The following is a 19,629-nucleotide window of genomic DNA, read 5'->3' as shown; positions in this document are numbered from 1 at the left end:
GTGAGAGATAGATACATATATATATATCTGAATCCCTTTGCTGTACGCCAGAAACTAGCACAACATTGTAAATCAACTAAACTTCAATTTAAAAAAATGTATTCATACTTAATTCAGTTGTGCAGATAGGAAAACTTTTCTCTCATCAGGCTAAATCATCTGTATTCCAGGATGTATATATCTCTCTCAGAGTTTTCTGCTGCCATGGTAGTTTATATAGTCTAAAATAATTATTAATTGTTATTCAGAATCTTGAGACTGTTTCAGCTTACCACTTTGTCACCTGATCTTGGAGTTCAGCTTGTTATGTAACTTTGGAAACACAGAGTAAAGAGTTATCTGTGAATAGGGTCTTCCAGGTTTTATAATCACTATCCTATTTAAGTGAATTTTTAACGCAGTTGAGGTATAATTGATACAAAGTGAGTAACCTTTTGTATGTTAATCTTATAAATAGTTAACTATATACAGTTTGTATAAATATGGTTAATTTTGTGTATGGAAACATCATTGTGGCTAAAGCAGGGGTCCATTCCCCCCCCCGCCCCGATTATCTGTATCAGAATATGGATAATTATAGTCCTTCAAACATAGTGGAGAAGAGCTTCCTGAAAACGACTCAAGCACAAGAGGGGTGTTTTAACTTTTCTAGGGATGTGCTTGTGGGACAATAAGTGGAAAAGACACTGAAGTAGGGTCCTTGTGTTTGACAGTAAAGATGGCTAGGAGATAACGTGGGGCAAGGCTAGGAGAGGTGGGTGACCAAGGTAGAGGTTTCCAACCTGGGCTTGTTACTGGGTACACTGGCTTAGGGTGGGTGCAGCCCTGAGGCCCAGGCCCGGGAGAGTCCAGTCACTGCAGTCTGGCTGGACCTCCCACTCTCATTTTCAGAGCTCGCAGGCAGGTGGTCAGTCAGGTTTGAACTGGTGAGAAAATCAGTGTATAACCACTGAAGTGTTAAGATCATTGAATGAGAGGGTCCTGGGGGTTCTGGAAAGCTGGGACCAGGGACCTTGGTGTGCCACGGCCTGGGGCCTGACTAGTGTTTTCATGGACATAGAAGTTGGTGGGGCACAGGTCAGTCATTTAGGACTGACTGATGTATTGTAATGAAATTACAGAGAATAGAAACAGTGAGATAAAGAATGCTTTGAACTTGCCTGTCTGGCGGTGGAATACCTTTGACAGCTGTAACCAAATCTAGGGGCTAGAGGTGAGTGGGTACCTGAGGTGAAGTGAGTACTTTCGGCGTTAGGGCATGGTGTAGTTCGTGCTTTGCCAGACAGGGGGAGCTACAGGAAGTATGGAGAGAGAGAGAGAGAGAATCTGGACACTGAGTCACCTGGAAGGCTTTGGGGGTGGGGGTAGGGTGGAGGGATAGGTAAATAGGGTGAATACAAAAAAGAGGTGCTTACAGGGTCAGAAGGCTGTACGGACTGACATTGACAACTTAAATGGTGTTTTACTGCCCATTCCGGTGTAGAATTCTCTTGTTTTATTTTAAGCAAGCCGTGCAGTATCTTGCCGATTCCTACATGAAGGGGATGCCGGATTGCATAAGTTTTCCTGTTGCATTTTGTAAGTGAGGTAGTATTACGGTTTTACAAAACATAACTTGCAGATAATGGTTTGGGTTGCTTCCAGTTTGGGGGCTTATGTCAGCGTTCATGAACGTTTGTTTCTGTGGACATCTGTTTTCATGACTTCTTGAATAAATGCATGGGAGTGGAACTGCTGGGTTATGTGGTTAGTGTATGTTTAACTTTATAAGAAACTGTTGCACTGTTTTCCGCAGTGGCTGTGGCATTTTGTACTCCCACTAGCAGAAAATTTCAGGCATTCTGGTTGCTCCACATCTTCTCCAGTACTTAGTATTGTCCATCTTTCTAATGTTAGCCATTCTGGCAGATATGTGGTGGTGATCTCACGGTGCTTTTATTATGTGTTTCTCTGAAGACTAGTGTCGTTGAGAAGTTTTTCATGTGTTAATTGGTCGTTCATGTATCTTTGGTGAAGTGTTAGTTCACCCATTTAAAACAAAAAAAAATTTTAAATTGGATTTTGACCATTAGAAAAATTGAATTGACTGTTTTATTTGTGAGTTGTGTTCCGAGTACAATTCCTTCTTTGGATATATTTTGTGAAAATTTTTGTCCAGTCTGTGGCTTGTCTTTTTCTTCCAAATTGTCTTTTCAAAGCAAAACTTTTCCACTTCAGTGAAGTCTGTTATGTCTGTTTTCTTTTATAATTTGTACTTTTGGTGTCCTATTTAAGAAGTTTTTTCTTAACTTGATGGTATAAAGGTTTCCTCATGTTTTTCTTCTAGAAATTTAATAGTTTTAGCTTTTCCATTTGGGCCTGAGATCCATTTTGATTTGATTTTTGTGTATGGTGTAAGGTAAGGGTTCAGGTTTGGCTTATGTTTTTCCATACAGGTACTTGGTGGTTCCAGAACCATTTATTGAGAAGAATATTTTTTACCCACTAAATTGCCTTGGCATATTTGTGAAAAGTCAATAGCCCACCGCACAAAAACTACTAGAGCTGATAAACAGATTCAGCAAGGCAGCAGGATACAAGATTAACACACAGAAATGTGTTGGATTTCTTCACATTAACAATGAAACAGCAGAAAAGGTGAATTTAAAAAATCCCTTTTAAAATCACACCAAAAAACAAAAAACAAAAACCTTAAGAATAAACCTGACCAAGGTGGTGAAAGACTTAAACACTGAGAACTGTAAACCACTGTTAAAGGTAATTAAAGATGATTTAAAGAAATGGAAGGATATCCCATGTTGGAAGAATTAATATTGTTAAAATGGCCATACTACCCAAAGCAATCTACAGATTTAATGTGATCTCTACCAAATTACCCAGGACATTTTTTACAGAATTAAGACAAATAATCCTAAAATTTTATGGAATCACAGAAGACCCAGAACTACTAAAGCAATATTGAAGAAAAAGAATGAAGCTGGAGGAATAACCCTCCCAGACTTCAGACAATACCACAGAGCTGCAGTAATCAACACAGCGTGGTATTGGTACAAAAACAGACTTACGGATCAATGGAGCAGAATAGAGCCCAGAAATAAACCTACAGACTTATGGTCAATTAATCTTCAACAAAAGAGGCAAGAATATGCAGTGGAGAAAAGACAATCTCTTCAGCAAGTGGTGTTGGGAAGACCGGACAGCTGCATGTAAATCAGTGAAGCTAGAACACTCCCTCACACCATACACAGAAATAAACTCAAAATGGCTTAGAGACTTAAACATAAGACAAGGCACAGTAAACCTCTTAGAAGAAAACATAGGCAAAACATTCTCTGACATTAACCTTAGCAATGTTCTCCTAGGGCAGTCTACCCAGGCAATAGAAATAAGAGCAAAAATAAACAAATGGGACCAAATTGAACTTAAAAGCATTTGCATAGCAAAGGAAACCATAAACAAACAAAAAGATAACCTACAGAATGGGAGAAAATATTTACAAATGATGCAACTAACAAGGGCTTAATTTCTACAATACACAAACAGTTCATACAACTTAATAACAACAACAACAACAACAAAAAACCCAATCCAAAAATGGGCAGAAGACCTAAACAAGCAATTCTCCACTGAAGACATATGGTGGCCAATAGGCAAATGAAAAGATGCTTACTATTGCTAATTATCAGAGAAATGCAAATCAAAACTACAATGAGGTATCACCTCACACCAGTCAGAATGGCCATCATTCAAAAGTCCATGAACAATAAATACAATAGCTAAGACATGGAAGCAACCTAAATGTCCATTGTCAGATGACTGGTTAAAAAAGTCATGGTATATTTCTACAATGGAATACTACTCAGCCATAAAAGTGAATGAGATAATGCCATATGCAGCAACATGGATGGACCTGGAGATCGTCATTCTAAGAGAAGTAAGCCAGAAAGAGAAAGACAAGCACCATATGATATCATGTGGAAGCAAAAAAAAGGACACAAATGAACCTATCTACAAAACAGAAACAGACTCACAGACAGAAAACACACTTATGGTTACCAAAGGGGAAAGGATAGGGGGGTGGATAAATTAGGAATTTGGGATTAGCAGATACTAACTACTATATATAAAGCAGAAAAACGAGGACCTACTGTACAGCATAGGGAGCAATATTCAATATCTTGTAATAACCTATAATGAAAAAGAATATAAAGAAGAATATATATATATATATGTATGTATAACTGAATCACTATGCTGTACACTGGAAACTAACACAACATTGTGAGTCAACTATACTTCCGTGAAAAAAAAAAAAAGAATAGACTGTATTTTTTCAGATCTATTTCTGGACTCCAGCCTTTGTTTTGTTGATCTACATATCAATTCTTACACCAATACCACATTGTCTTCATTTGTGTAGCGTTCCAGTAACTTTTGAAATCATGCAGTATAAATTTTGTTCTTTATCCAGATCATTTTAGCTCTTCTATGCCCTTGCCTTTCCATATAAATTTTCAAATCAGCTTATCAGTGTCAAATCTTGTTAGGTTTGATTGGGTTTGCAGTGAGTGTATAGATCAATTTGGGAAGGTTTACTGTCTTAACAATATGGAGCCTTGCAAACTGTGAATGTGGTATATTTCATAATTCGTTTAGGTCCATTATTATCAGCCTTTGTAGGCTTAAGTCCCCCTTTGTAGATTTTAGTTTACAGGTCATGCACAGCCTTCACGAAATATATTCCTAAGTATAGTATTTTTTGATGATACATAGTGGGTTTTGAGCTACCTCAGTCTGTAAGGGCAGAGCTGAAACAGGTTTGACAGTATTGCCAGGGAAACTTGTTGGTAAACTTGGAAGGAACCAGTTATTTATAAAACAAGAGGAAACAAATATGGCTTGTGAGAAATGTCCACATTTCATTCAGATGAATTAAATAAAGTGACATGTTATTGCTTGATATCGTTGTAAGAGATTACATATCTATGTGCGTTTATACTTTTCCTTTCTTGGAAATACGCTCTTTTAAGTTCAAGAATTTTATGGATGCGGTATTATATAAGTAGCCTGAATTACTGTTTAGGTCCTGTCTTCCAAACATGTGCGTGCTATTTTGGCTTCTGTGGTGTATGCCGGATTTGGGGGAGGCTCGTGGTGGGGTTTCGGTGCCATTTGTATAAGCCTTTAAGGAATATCACATACTTGGTTGCCATTATTTGAGATGTTTCAGTATTTCTTGAGATCGGTTCAGGTTTTGCTGGTTAAAGGCCAATCCGACCCATTCATTTGAAACTATGTACAATTTTTCTCATTAACAAGTTATGTGGATCTGTTCGATTGTTTAACGTGATGGTTTATTTTACCTCTAATGAACTTTATAAAAATCAGGTCATTAAAAAAATCAGACATTAGAGCCAGGCTTTCCTTGTCTCTTCAACTCATGCATGGTGGGCTTTGCCCAGTGAAATGAGGAACATTTAAGCAAGGTGTCGTGGAGAAGGCATGTGTCTAAATGCTGAAGGGGAGAGCTGCTATGGACCATGACTTTTAGACCGGCCGGTCAGCTGCCCTCTGTGCCCAAAGCCCTGTGCTCAGCAGAGACCCGTTTGTGCCACCGAGTGGACTGCTAGTGGCAGATCAATTCAGCTGAGCTGTTCTCAGCCGTTGGTCACGAGGACAGACACCACCAAAGTGTAGTCATCATCACACGGCTGTTCTTCGCTGGTTAGGTTGTGTGTGGCAAGAGAGAAAACCTGCTTGCCCTCTTCACCCCACATAGCCGAGGTAAGAGCGCCTTGTTTCTCTTGGCGGGAAAATAAGAGCCAAAGTCGCCTCTTTCAACTTTTCCCACTTTGTTTCGATTTAAATCTATGCTAGTCTTTCCCACAATCATCCTTCAAGCCAGGTATACAGTTGGGCATCCCTGTGCTGGAGAGCCGTGTGGGGCTCAGCTCAGGCATGTTTTACTAACGAAACTGCGTGGCTGGGCACATCTGAGCATTTGACCTCGGAGACTGGGAGGGGAGCCGACACTGCCGATTTCCCTCCTGCCCTTGACTTAGGAGGGAGAGTGGGTGATGAGTTCCCAGGGATCGATCAAGGGCTGCTGTCAAGCCGCTGCTGAGGTCACCGGGCTGGTATGCGGAAATGTGGCCACACGAAGGGCCTTCGAAGCAGGAAATCAGGAGGCGGGAGGAATTTGGCCTCCACACCAGGAGTAGGGTCCTGGGGAGGGGGCACCCCTGGGGAGGGGGGGTTCCTGAGGAGGGGGCGGTCCTAGGGAAGAGGGGGTCCTGGGGAGGGGGGTTCCTGGGGAGAGGGCAGGGCCAAGGCTGGACCTGGTGCTGCAGAGAGACTGAGGACAGTGCAGGTTAGATTCTTTTTTAAAGGAATTGAAATGTTAAGGGCAGAAATATCCAACGTTTAGGGCTTCTCTGTAGTCAAACAGATAGCAGGCTACTGAGGAATGAAGTAGGGGGACACAGCTCAGAGATGTTCGCCTGTCATTTCTTGCCTGCACTCTGTGTTTGGGAGCAGAGGTTAAGTGCTGAGACTTGCTGTTTGGAGGAGCAGACTCAGTTCATCTGTGCAGGGTGATGCTGGTGAAACAGGCCACGTGGTTAGTTGTCCCACATGGTTACTTCGAACTGAGTCTACTCCAGGCTGTGCTCAGGGATGGCTTGTAATTCACACACACACACAGCTTATATGACTACTTGATGTGTATATGGATTTTTAATAATTATTTAATTAGTTGTTCATTTTTATTTTTGAGGGGGAGGTAATTAGGGTTATTTATTTATTATTTTTAGTGGAGGTACTGGGGATTGAACCCAGGATCTCATGCATGCTGAGCACACTCTCTACCACTGAGCTACACCCTCCCTCCCACCACTTATGTTTTTAAGTAGCTGTTCCTTTTTGTTTGTTAAACTAATGAGTGAGGACAAAATAGTAAAAAAAAAAAAAAAAATGAAATGCATTTTTATGGTGTCTTTCAAACCACTTTCCTCTTCCCTTAAAATTTATTCCTATGTATTCTACTGATTTTTGACCATGGGATTGAGGACAACAGCAGTGACTTGTTCCAAGTGTTTTTCCTTTGTGTTAACCTCTGTTCTGCTGTCTAGAGACAGTGTCGGGTGGATATTTTTTATAAGTCCTAAACAAATCCACTGGTCTTGGCTTAGGAGCATCAGCCCAGTCATTTACTTAGATTTTTTTTAGGGAGGAGAGCACCTTTCAGTAACTGCTGATCATTTCCTCCAAATAAAGATATGAAACACTGGTGTCTTGGGGTATTAAAATGTTAATCATTTTGTAAGCTGGGATCGCCCGCCAGTATAATCAGTCTGACTGCTGGGTAAAGGCTGACATGAAAAAGTTTACATTCCAACACTGAGGCATTGCATTCCACTGGGCAGTTCTGACGTCCACCAAGAATGTGGAGGCCCGGACAAAGGGCAAGGTTAGGGACACTGGGAGAGGAGGCCTCTGTGCTCGGCGACGGCCTTTCCTGGAAACTCACACCGGTAGGAAGTGCTCTTGACTCAGCTTGGGTGGGAAAATGTGGCCACAGACACGCAGGGCAGGGGGGGCTCATCTCAGGGAGCGCCTGCAGCGCCCTGCCCGGTGAGTCACAGCCTGTGGGCGCTTGTGGAAACTAGGTAAGACTTCACGTTTGCAGATGTTGGTTCTTGCTTGTGGTGAGCCTTGAACTTGAAAGAAAGTTTATCAGGCTACTAAAGTCTTTCTCTATTTTACATTAATGTAGAAGACTACCGTTAGTAATTTTTTGTGTGCATGTTTTTGGTACTGTCAAGCCATTCTGTTTTGCGCCACTAAAAATAGGGAACTTTATTTCAGTTTTAGGAACAATTTTGTAATTCTCAATTTCTGACTTGTTCTGTACAAAAACCTACTTTGACGGGAATGAAAGTCAGGATTGCTAGTTTTCGGAGCAGCCATTCCTACATTAGTTTTCCCGAGGGAATAAATTTATTTAGGAATAAATCTGCTTGTTAGCTGCAGGTGGCCTTTTCATCTACCATTGGCTGTGAGGTTAGCTCTTTTTTGTTTTTAAATAGATTGACCCAAAGTGAGCCTGCATCACTTTTAGTTGTCACCTTTGTTTGTTTCATGAGAGATTATAAGGACATTCTGAAATTACATGGCGTTAATAGTTGGAAGCCAAGCTATCCACTGTGCCTTTTCAGAACAATTTAGAAGGATTTAAATGGACTATAGCAATTAAATGTTCACACTGTGTAGTGTCAGAAGACTTATCAGCATTTTTAAAAAACAAATACCATATTCTCCATTTCTCCCTATCTCTTTCTAACTTTATGGCCTTTTGTGAAAGGCTGGCGTCAAGTATAGAAAGGGCTAACAGGTTTTTAAATATTCAGACCAAGTCTCATTGATAATTGTTAGCTGTATCTTTGTTTTGAAAGATAGTTGTTATATATGTGTTAATATTTGTGTCTTAGACACAAATGTGTGTGTACCTAGAATGACCAAAAGTATCAGAAGACGGAGTTACTTTTTAAAACATTTAAATCCAAAAGTTAAAAAATCATCTATGTCCCTTTAAAAATGAAGGAGTTTAAATTTTAAAAATATCTTTGTTTATCTTGGTATGTAGTGTCGTGAGTGCCGTTTCAAAGAAGCAGATGTTCTAGTAGTTGACGTTCTGACAGCAGCTGCCTGCAGAGGCTCGGTTTTTATAGATTTGACATTCAAATCTGCGCCAGTTCCAGGGTAGCCCTCGAGCTTCTGATGTCCATTTGTAATTCTGCTGAATTGGAATTGCCTTGTGAATGACAAAAGCTGATGGTGTCTTTTTCACTCCGCGGGCCAGTGAGTGAGAACCCACCTGTCAGCGCAGCCCGGGGCCGCCCGTCGCCGGCTCGCGCCCCGCGGGGGTGTGGGATGCTCCGTGGGGACGTCCCCGAGCGGGTCCGGAGGTCCGTCCTTGCGCGTCGAGCTCACCGGGGACCGGAGCGCGTGTGTGGCCGAGTGTGGAGACGGCTGCTGAGGGAGGCGAGAGAAGGGGCGGGGTCAGTGCTGCGCCCCAGGGCCGGCCCCGCGTTGTGGCGTCCACCTGTGGTCGTGGGCATCCCGCCCGCCCCATCAGGGAGGGCGGCTCGGCTTGTTCCCTTCGGAGACTCAGACTGAACCGGAGGGACAGTTCTCCGGGGCAGTCGGACGGCGTGCGTCAGACGTGCTACGGTCACCCGCTAGAGATGGCTGAGGACCTTTGGTGGAGCGCATTGGACTGTGGCAGAATTTCAGGTGTGAGACTGAAGGAAGGAAGGCCGAGAGACCCTGTACTGTACGATTTCCTGTTTTTTTCCTCAATGCTGATGTTCAAGAAGTCCATTTTGTTTCTGAGTTGCATTTAGAGAGCAAATGTGACCTTCTGTTTATGAACGTCACAGGGCTCACGATCCTGCCTGTTATCACGGCCTCTGTGCACTCACCTTCTGTAGAATACAAGCGATTTGAAAGCATTTTCTATTTCATGAGTTCCTTATGAGCTCTGGGTTGATCGCACAGCTTACCCTGGTTCTGTCGTGTGCGTCCGGCAAGTTATCTGGAAGAGGAGTGGGGAGCAGAGTTGCGCGTGTGTGTGTCTGTCTCTGTCTGTCTCTCCCTCCCCATGAATATGTGGAGACACAGTGGGAGACCCTCTATCTTACAGCCAGGGATAAACTAAAAATGGGATAATGCCGGGTGAAAGGAAAATGTCGGTATAACTGACTCTTCAAAACTGGTTTACAATATTTCTTCAGCGTTTGTTGACCACTCCTGCCTGTCTTCTAGTTCTTTGACCCGCAGGCACTATCACTTCATTGCTAAATTACTGTAGAAAGAGATTGGTTCCAGGTTAACCAGTGGTACAGTTCAGTCATCAAACTCAACTCTTCTTTGTCCCTAAGGCTGGTTGTTGTTTGGTCAAAGTAGAGTTACTGCTTTTCTGATTCGAGTCTTGAATTTTGCCAAAAAACTCAGAGCCACTGAAACTAACAAAAATTCTCTTGAAAAGTCGTTTATAGTACCTTTAAGAAAAATTGTGGAGATGCATATGTGTGTCTGTAGGAGGGGTGTGTGTGTGTGTATAAATAACATAAATATATATATTTTAATTTATTATACAACATAAAATATGACTTTTTAACCATTTAAAGTGTAGTGGCGTTAATTACAACCACACTTGTACAGCCATCACCACTACCTATTTCCAAAACTTAAGTTCCATGGCCCCAAACAAACTTTGTAACCGTTAGGCATTCCTCTAACCCCTGGTAACCCCAGGTCTCCTTTCTGTAAATTTCCCTGTTCCAGATGTTTCGTTTAAGTGGCCTCTTACAGTATTTCTCACTTTGTACCTGGCTGCTGCATTTTGCATAACGCACTCAAGGCTTAGCCACGTTATAGCGCATATCAGAAATTCAGTCCTTTTTGTAGCTGAATCGTATTCCATTGTACGTATATCTCACATTTTGCTTCTCCATCTGTTGATGGACGCTGTTGTTTCCACCCTTTGGCTATTGCAGATAATGACTCAGTGAACATGGTGTGCAAATACCCATTTGGTTGGGTCCATGTTTTCAGTACTTTGGGGTATTTATCCAGGGGTGCAATTGCTGGGTCATATATTCTGTATTTAACTTCTTGAGGAAGTGCCAAACTGTTTTCCACAGTGACCGCACCCTTGTATGTTCCCGACAGCAAAATATGAGGATTCCAAGTTCTCTAGACCCTCTAAAACACTTGCTACTTTTTTTTATTTGCACCCCCCCACCCCCACCCCCCGTAGCTCATTCACATCTAGGCTCAGGTGTGAAGTGGTATCTTGTGGTTTTGACTTAACTCTTCTCTGTAACTAAGGATGCTGAGTGGCTTTTCATGTGCTTATTAGCCATTTGTGTATCTTCTTTGGAGGAAGAAGTTACAGTCCTCTGCCTATTTTTTAATTGGATTGTCTCTTTGTTGTTGACTTGTGGGCGTTCTTTATGCATCCTGGATGTTAAACCCTTCTCAGACATGTGCTTTGCAAAGATTTTCTCCTCTTCTGTGGTCTGTCTTTTCAGTTTCTCAATAATGTCCTTTGATGCACCAAAGGTTTTAATTTTGATGGCATTCAGTTTGTTTTTCCTTTTGCTGTTTACACTTCCGGTGTCCTAGCTAAGAGTCCATTGTCAAATCCAAGGTACTGAAGATTTATATCTGGGTTTTAAAATTTTGTTTATTTGTTTTTTTCCTAAGAGTTTTAAATGTTTATGGCTTTTTTATTAAGTCAGTGATCCATTTCCAGTTACATTTTCTATGTGCTGAGAAGTAGGGGTCTAACTTCATTCTTTCTCATTTGGAGATACAGTTGTCTCAGTGTATGTGTTAAAGTGTATGTGTTCTTCCCCCACTGAATGAGCTTAACACCTTTGTCAAAATTCAGTTAGCCATAGGTATATGGGTTTATTTCTGGGCTTTCGGTTTTATTTCATTGGTCTGTAAGTGTCTGTCGTTAAGCCAGTACCACACTGATTTGATGACCGCAGCTTTGTAGTAAGTTTTGAAATCAAAAGTGTGAGTCCTCCAACTGTGTTGCTTTTGGCTACTTAGGGTCCCTTGCAATTCTGTATGAAGGTGAAGATTGGTTTCTCCATTTCTGCAAAAAATATTTTGAGGGGGATTTTGATAGGGACGACATTGAATCTATAGATCACTTTGGGATGTCCCTTATAAGACTTAGTTACAAAAAAGAATGCCTTGATAGGACTAATTGTCCATTTCTGACAGTGGCATCAAGGAACATTTGGAGGAGAATTGAGTCAGAAGGCTTTGGAACAGTCTCTATTTCTGACTTTTCTTAAAACCCTCAAGGATTGTAGGTGTACTTTTTAAGTTACCCAAGTTCTTATTTAATCTGTATAATTTTGAAATTTTCTTAAATCCTGACTTTAGGAATTTAAACGTTATCAACATCCAGCTGCTATTAATAAGATTGAAGTGTTCTTTTTATTTCTGCTCTGGCCTTACAGAAAACCCTTTGGATTCCCTTAAATTTTTTGTTGGAAACTTTTGAGTGCTGTATTTTCCCCCCTAGAAACTTTTCTAGGGCAGTGCTTTATGACAGACTCACGTGGTTTGCTGTAAGGGTGTGTATAGTAGTTTTCATTCCTCATTTCTTCCTAGTGTGTCCATCGTTTTGAGGTGTGTCTTTGTTATTTGTTGTTTGCTGTGCTGATAAAGACTTATGGTTTTCATTTGACTTTAAACTAAAATACGAGAACCCTGTGTTGTTCACCATCATATTACACACTGTGCGTTTGATCCCTTTTCACATAGGGTACTTCCTTGTGCAGACTGGGTCCTCTGCTGCTCTTTTGAACGTGCATAAAACTTTATGAAATGTCTTGTACTGTATTCTTACTGGCTTTGTTTTGTGCTTTACTGTCCAAACATCTCTGTCATTTGCAAACCTGAAGATACCTCTCTGTGTTTTGCTACTAAATTATCTAAAATAGTTAAAAGAATTGATCGTAATATCATCTGCGGGGCATCTTATCTCCTGCATGTCTCTGTCTGGTTTCCTTTTTTATCTCTATACTTATTTTCCAGGACTCTATTCTTAAAACAGTTTATTTATATAGAACTTGGTCAAGGGTTTTTTTTAAAACTTGATAAAAATAATGATGCTTACTTACTTCTGCTTATATATTTATCGTTTCAAAGACTCAGTTAGTAGAAATATTTTGTGGACTTGATGAATTTCTAGCTGACATTTCCCATTACTCTCCGTCCATCCCTACCTTATAAACTCCTAGTTTGTAAGGTTTTGTTGTTGTTGTTGTTGTTTTTTAAGTGGAGGTATTGGGGATTGAACCCATGACCTCGTGCATGCTAAGCATGTGCTCTAACCTCTGAGCTATCCCACCGCACCTCCCTGTTTATAAGCTAAGAGTAAGTCATCTGTGGGCTGGACCTGTGAGGCCTTGTCACCAGGTCCAGCATATGCATTCACCTGCGCTTTGGCTATTTTGAGGCCTCTCTTTCCTTCTGGATTCTTGGTTATGTTTGAAACTAGCTTTTTTGGATAGATGAAATAATTTATTCTCTCTTGCTAGAGTGTGTTCTGTGGGCATTGGCCTTTTCCCCTCAGTGTGTTCAAAGACTCAGTCTGACGAGAGTCTGTTATTTCTCCTGTGCTTCACATCTGTGTGATGGTCAGAGAACTTGAGTCTTTCGTGGCTTCAAAGAGAGTTTCACCAGGTGCCAGTGCAGCTCATGACACACAAGACTCAGATATATTTTCGTGGCACGTCTCAGGGGATGCAAACTTTTCATCCTTAAAGGAATAGTGTTAGTGCAACTAAGTATGTGACTATCTTCTTAGCTGTAAAGTTGAACCAATGGCTAATTGGTAAGATTTATAGCCTTAATTCTGAAGTAGGGAGTCACTGGTGTAGAAATTAGACATAAAATAAATAAATACATATAGTTTATTCATGTGGATGGATGTTAGTACTTTTGTTGCTAAATTTGTAAGCAACTCAATTCTAGCAGCTTTGTACTTTTTATTAAGTGTTATATGAACATTGTATGCACTCCAAACACTTGTTTTTACTACATGAAATTAAAAAAAAAGGAAGTCATTTGATTATTATGTTTATAAAACTTGTTTGGCTCTGTAATTTAGTAAAATAGGAAAAACTTAAAGTCATATGATTTTCTTTAGATTTTAATGCTATATTATTTAGCAATAAATCTTAAACATACACTATATATTTTTTACCTAGTCCTATAACAGGATTAAATGGGCAATGATGACATGAAACCTGCTATATATTTTACTAACACACTGAGATTATTTCTTAGTTTATAGTGTTTCAGTAAATTATAAGCTTCATTGTAAAAAATTAAATTACAATTAGGCAGTATCCAGAACTGGAAGCCAAATTCTGTGTGTGTGGAAGATTTTCTGTATTTTAATGGTATTTAATTGTAAACCAAGAGAATATTTAAAAACCTAGGTCATTTTAATTGCATGTGAAGTACCATGACAAAGAAGATAGGATTATTATATTTTCTTGGCAAATTTTTTTCCACTTTAAAAAAGCCCTTTAATATGTATCCTTTGAAAATATGTATGCATGAATGTATATATAAATATTTTTTAAAGGATTTTTCAGATATGCTAAGTATGGTTCTTTTGATTTTCATAGAAATAGCATTATGGAGCAGGAAATGACTTAAGTGAGGGCCTGGTTGAACCTAATGACTTTGCAAACGAGTACAGTTTAGACCATTGTCGGGTGGGTCTGCTGGAGGTTCCAAATTGATACAGTGAGAATGTTGACTTTTCCTGTTTTCTTCATTTTACTGATTTTTTTCTTTTCTTTTCTTTTTTTTTTTTGTAACCAAAGTTGGGTTCTAATATGTGAACCATTGTGCACCACCACGCACAAAGAGAGTTATGAGAAGCAGGAATTTCCATAGGAGTCACTCAGATGCCTAACTGACTTGGGGGAACATCCTCAATAAAATAGTTCCCCGGAAGAGGTGTTCCCTCATATTTTTCTCAAAGATAGGTTATGGAAAATGCTTCCTAAAGTGTTGGCTGGAGGGAAGGGAGGGTTTTTGGAGCAGTGAATGGGCAGGGGTGGGGCGGGCATTAGCAGAACAAGCCAGGACGGCTAAGGACTCGCCATGGCTCTGGCTGGCACACAGCGCGTCAGAGGGAGTCAGCCTGCCCAGCGGGTGGGGGCCTGCCCAGACAGGGCGGCGGTGCCGGGCCTCAGGTCACGAGTGCAGTTTTCAGGAGGAAAGGGGCTTTTAGAATGCAGGTCCACTTACATCACTTTGCAGCTAAATGCCCTGCCTTTGGATACCTTTTCCTTAAACTTATTTAGAATAAGTTGATTTGAAAATTTAGAAAAATAGGTACATTTTTAGGTGAAAGAAATGTTTAACATAAACATGTTAAGTCGTAGAAGAGAATCGTATGCATTTTATACTTTCTTTGGATATTTTTCTAGTTTGCCGTTGATTCATTTCCCACCCCTGTTAGACTAAACCTAAATCTTCATCTACCTGGGAATGATCTGAAACAGCCTAACACAAAACACATTCGTAATGATTCTGCATGACTTAGATTGTGAATTCAAAAACATTATACTGGAATTTTCCAGAAAAATATTCATGAGATTTCAGAATTTGGATGGTTTCCTGTCATTCTGTGTGGACAGTGATTTGAGATAGTTTCTCTTTCTTCAGTGTGTGTTTTTTGTAATTATTTTGTTTTTTATTTTTGTATTTCTGAAGTGTTAACTTAAATCCCAATTTATGTTTCTTACATCTTTTTTCTTCTTTCTAGTTTCGGCAAGCGTTCTGCAGGAAGCTTTAGGCGTGGCTGTGAATGCATTGTTCTCGAACCTTCTGAAATGATTGTGGTAAGAAAGCTTCTTTGGAGACTTTCCCCTCAAGAAAGTTACGAAATAAAAGCATTTTCACAAACTACTTATAATAGTGTATTTTATAACTTTAGATATATTTATTTGGTAACTTTCTGGATTTGTGTTTATAATCACACTGTTATAATTATTTATATGATTCAGTTAAATGATAAAATTAAAGGGGGCAAGTACCTAAATGTTTGGTGCTTGAACTTTATAAATCAATCTCTGATAATGCCATTGCATTGAAGTTTGGGGATAATTTTGGAATTGCAGGATTTTAGCCCTCCAGATATTGATTGGAATGAGTGAGATACTTTAAATGAGTCACAGTGATATGTACTCAGGCAACAATTAGCGTAAGGAACCCCGTTCACTTCCTTTAATTGAAAGAAATCTGGGGGACTTTTATGCTAATTAGGCACTCTGTTGAGAGTCTTAACTCTCTTTTTAACAGAATTGTGTAATTAATTTATTTATTTTCACAGTACTTTATTTTTATTTTTTAATGGAGGTGCTGGGGATTGAACCCAGGACCTGATGCATGCTAAGCACGCCCTCTACCGCTGAGCTGTACCTTCCCCCGCTTTACAAATTTTTTTGTTTTGTTTCTTTTTTTTTTTTAGGGGGAGTTAGTTGGGTTTATTTATTTATTACTGTTATTTTTTTTTTATTTAACAAAGGTACTGGGGATTGAACCCAGGACCTCTATCACTGAGCTATACTCCTGCCCTGAATTGTGTGATTTAAAAAGTATATTGAGATAAGATGTATGTAGAAAACCATAATGTTAGAAGAGATGTTAGCCACATAATTACTTTTATTGATGCTTTAAAAAAAATCCTGTCACATTCTTCTTTTCATATAAAAGCAATGTTAAGATAGGGCAATATTTACCCCTTAAAAAAAAAAAAGGCAACGAAACTAAGAAGATGGGAGGGAGTGCCCTGTACAGACCCTCAGTTGGTGCTCCCTGTCCAGTGTCTCTCTAGGAAGGAAAATTTTGTGAATGGATGACACCTGAAAATAGATGATGACAGAGGATTTTCTTTCACATTTGGTGAAGTATTTGGGGAATGACTGGCAGTTCATTTTCAGAGGAGACGTAGGTTTCTTCCCTATGATGGAGAAGAGGCATTCGTCAGAAATGAGAACTTCCTCATCAGAGCGCGTGAAAACTTCTGGTAAAACCTCACAGACTTTACCCTTAACAGAGAAAGTGGCGTGCCGGCGAGTAGAGATTCAGGATGGGAAAGGTGGAGGCAGAGACGTAGGACTTTCCAGCAACAGGTCTTGAGAAGCATTGGAGATAGTCCCTCAAGGTTTTGGTCTCCATTACTGCTGGTTCGTGTTTCTCTGAAGGGTTTGTGATCCTCAGAAGTCCTCGAACAGACAGTCGTGGCGTCTAGATGTGCCTCCTTGGGGAGCAGGCTCGTTTTCGTCGTGTAAGCAGGACGAGGGTTAACCTGATGTAACTTTTATTCTCTGGTCGTCCATTCATCACTTTCTAAATGTTGAAAATGAGGAAATTATTTTTTGAAACAACACTATGTATGAAAAAAGAAACTGAATCCATAGAATGAAAGTAGGAAGAGGAGACCCTTAGGTAATCCACCATAGTCATTCCACTCGTAGGCACGTTTGAGTCATTTCGGATTTGGGGTTTTTTTGCTTTCTGTTTTCACTCAGATTAACTACATCAGGGTCTCTGCACTTTAGCGAAGACAAAGGACAGTTGCTTTCCTAATGTGTGATGATGCATCCTGTGAGGGCTTTCACTAAGAAGTCAGCACAAAGGCTACTGAAAATGTCCTTCCCTTTGAAACTACAGGAAATTCAAGAATTACCCATGTTGTCCCAAGTGGAACTGAAAATGCTTCTTTATAAAAGAAAAGTTACTCAAAACCAGTTAGTTCCGGAGAAGCTCAGAAAGGCTTAAGTCTGTCGAGATAGCCTGTCCACAAATGTCTTTGCAAAATGAACGAGTGTGGACTATCTGTAAGTTTTATTCTGCAGCTGATCTTAACATGGGATGTTGTATTTGAAGCAATGAAATTTTGGGGGATTTTATTTCAGGTAGACTATATGGATGAAAATGAAGAATATTTCCAGCGTCAAGCTTCTCATCGACAGTCTCGAAGGAGATTCAGAAAAATCAACCAGAAAGGCGAAAGACAAACAATTATCGACACTGTGGACCCTTACCCTGTGGGGAAACCACCTTTGCCGAGAGGCTATCACACGGTAAGTTGTCCAAGTATACAATACTTTCATTTATCTTTAGTTTCTTGAAGGGAGTCTCGTGAAAAGACATATAAGTTTTCTTTTTTTGATGCATAATTCCTTTCTGTGATATACTTATCCAAAATGCAAGTTTTCCTGGAAACACACATTATAGAAGTAGTTTTAAGGGACGTTGAAATAAGATATCAAAAGACATTGTTTAGCCTTTTTATCTCTTAAAATGTGCTCTGAGGCTCAGCTCTGTGGTCAGCATGTACCGTTGTCACTGGAATATTTTTAGGTTCTTGCCTTAATCTAAAACTTTGGCCTCCTCCCCATTCCCAGGGGCAGGTATCCTACCTGTTTTTTTATTCAAATGTAGCTCTCTAAAAATTACTTCTTATTTTCATGGCTTTTTAATACTACTGTGAGACTATTACCTAAAAATTTTTTTGTTTTTAATACAATGAAGCGAGAGTGTAATTTGAAATGATGCTTCTTAAAAGCCCGACCTACAGACGGTCTGAAACATTTCATTGTTAATTACATCATAAATATCAAGAAAATAGACTACTTTTTATGTTTGGGGAAACCAAGGCGCAGACAATGAGTGATGTGTATGAGACCCCAGTATCGTCAGTTTGAGAGCCTCGTTTTTCTTACTCCTTCTCTGCTCAGTGCATTGTGCACGTGTCCCCCGGTGGCCCATCCAAAAGGGTGGCACATATGTTTGAGGATTTCTCTTTTCAAAAAGAGAGGAACTGGAAGTTTTACATATGACATAATAAGATTAAACGTGGTTTGTCTATACTTGTAATTCTGTTGACTGAGTGATGTGAAATTAATTTTAAAATAAAATAAAAATATGAATAAAAGTATAAAATAAGAATGTGAAAAAATTAAAGATAGGTAATTGACAACTATTTTATATTTCACATTTGTTTTTCTTACCTAGCCTTTTCTTTCTCTTTGCAAATAAACATAAATGCAAAAATGCATGGGAAAATGTATATAGGCTTAAAATTATGTACTTAAATTTCCAGTAGCTTTAAGGGATATATTTTATATGTTTTGTTTCTGAGAGCCCTTTGTACTTGAATATTTATGCAGTTTTGACCACCAGCTATCTGCCTACCCTTCTCACTGCCCATGCACGAAAAGTTTTAATTTAACATGAATTTCATAGTTGAATCATTTCATTGAGCTCGTTTGGAAAGGGTTTCTTCTCGCTACTCATAAAGCCAGCTTTGTTTGCCTGTTGGAGAGACTGGGTATTTAAAAAAAAAAAAAAAAGCCATGAAAGGTTTTTTGTTACCATTGTCTATTAAAAAAAGGTAGTATTTTTAGTGTTGATGTAGCATCATGGAAGAAGGAAATATGGATTAAAAATAGTTGCCCACATTAATACTACAATCTACTAATACTGTTAATACCCCTTGTGCTTTGGAATTACTTTTCCAAATCAGATTTTATAGTAAGATACTTAGCGACAGTGTGGGTTACTAAAATTTCAGTGTTAACGCTGATCGGTTTGGTTTTATAGTCATATTTGTCCCACTTAAGTTGGGGGGGAGCATATTAGAATTATTTCTCTCTCCCACCCCCTTGTTTCCCCTGTTGTGGAATACTTCAGTCACCTCCTGCGTATGACTCCCTTTTTTTTTAATCTGATTTTTTTTTTAAATATGTAGTTTTTAAAAATTGTTACGAGGTTACTATTTAAAAACAAGTTTTTTAAAACGTCTTATCTGGTCAACAGATACTTTCACGAGGGAAAATTCAGTACTAGGGTTTAAAGTTTAACCCGCTTTTTGGTGGGCCAGGTACCAGTGTTCTAAATGTGACATGTTGGCTTCCATTTTACTAAATGAGTTTAGGTGGGCCGCAAGACAGCCATCACTGAAAGTACCAGATCCTGTCTTTTTGTGAAGATTGTCTTTAAATTATA

General features: G+C 39.5%; 1 protein-coding gene and 1 long non-coding RNA gene across 7 annotated transcripts in view; one reads left to right on the top strand and one right to left on the bottom strand.

The window, feature by feature from the left end:
- Positions 1–19,629, top strand: part of RAPGEF2 (Rap guanine nucleotide exchange factor 2) — a 219,735-nt gene that overhangs the window by 94,765 nt on the left and 105,341 nt on the right. For all 6 annotated transcript variants that reach the window (XM_032465830.1, XM_032465796.1, XM_032465822.1 and 3 more), the window contains exons 5-6: positions 15,380–15,455; positions 17,535–17,702. In XM_032465830.1, the coding sequence (XP_032321721.1) occupies positions 15,380–15,455; positions 17,535–17,702 (244 nt within the window). The remainder of the gene's footprint in view (positions 1–15,379; positions 15,456–17,534; positions 17,703–19,629) is intronic.
- The window catches only part of LOC116659057, a 28,033-nt gene continuing 15,789 nt past the window's right edge, over positions 7,386–19,629 (bottom strand). Inside the window, exons 2-3 of the long non-coding RNA XR_004314349.1 lie at positions 19,409–19,424; positions 7,386–7,398 (exon numbers count right to left, since the gene is read on the bottom strand). This is a non-coding gene — a long non-coding RNA (uncharacterized LOC116659057). The remainder of the gene's footprint in view (positions 7,399–19,408; positions 19,425–19,629) is intronic.

The sequence above is a fragment of the Camelus ferus genome, chromosome 2, assembly GCF_009834535.1.
Source record: "Camelus ferus isolate YT-003-E chromosome 2, BCGSAC_Cfer_1.0, whole genome shotgun sequence".
Classification (NCBI taxonomy): Eukaryota; Metazoa; Chordata; class Mammalia; order Artiodactyla; family Camelidae; genus Camelus; species Camelus ferus.
The sequence above is the reverse complement of the archived record's forward strand: the minus strand, read 5'-3'. Positions and strand labels throughout refer to the sequence as shown.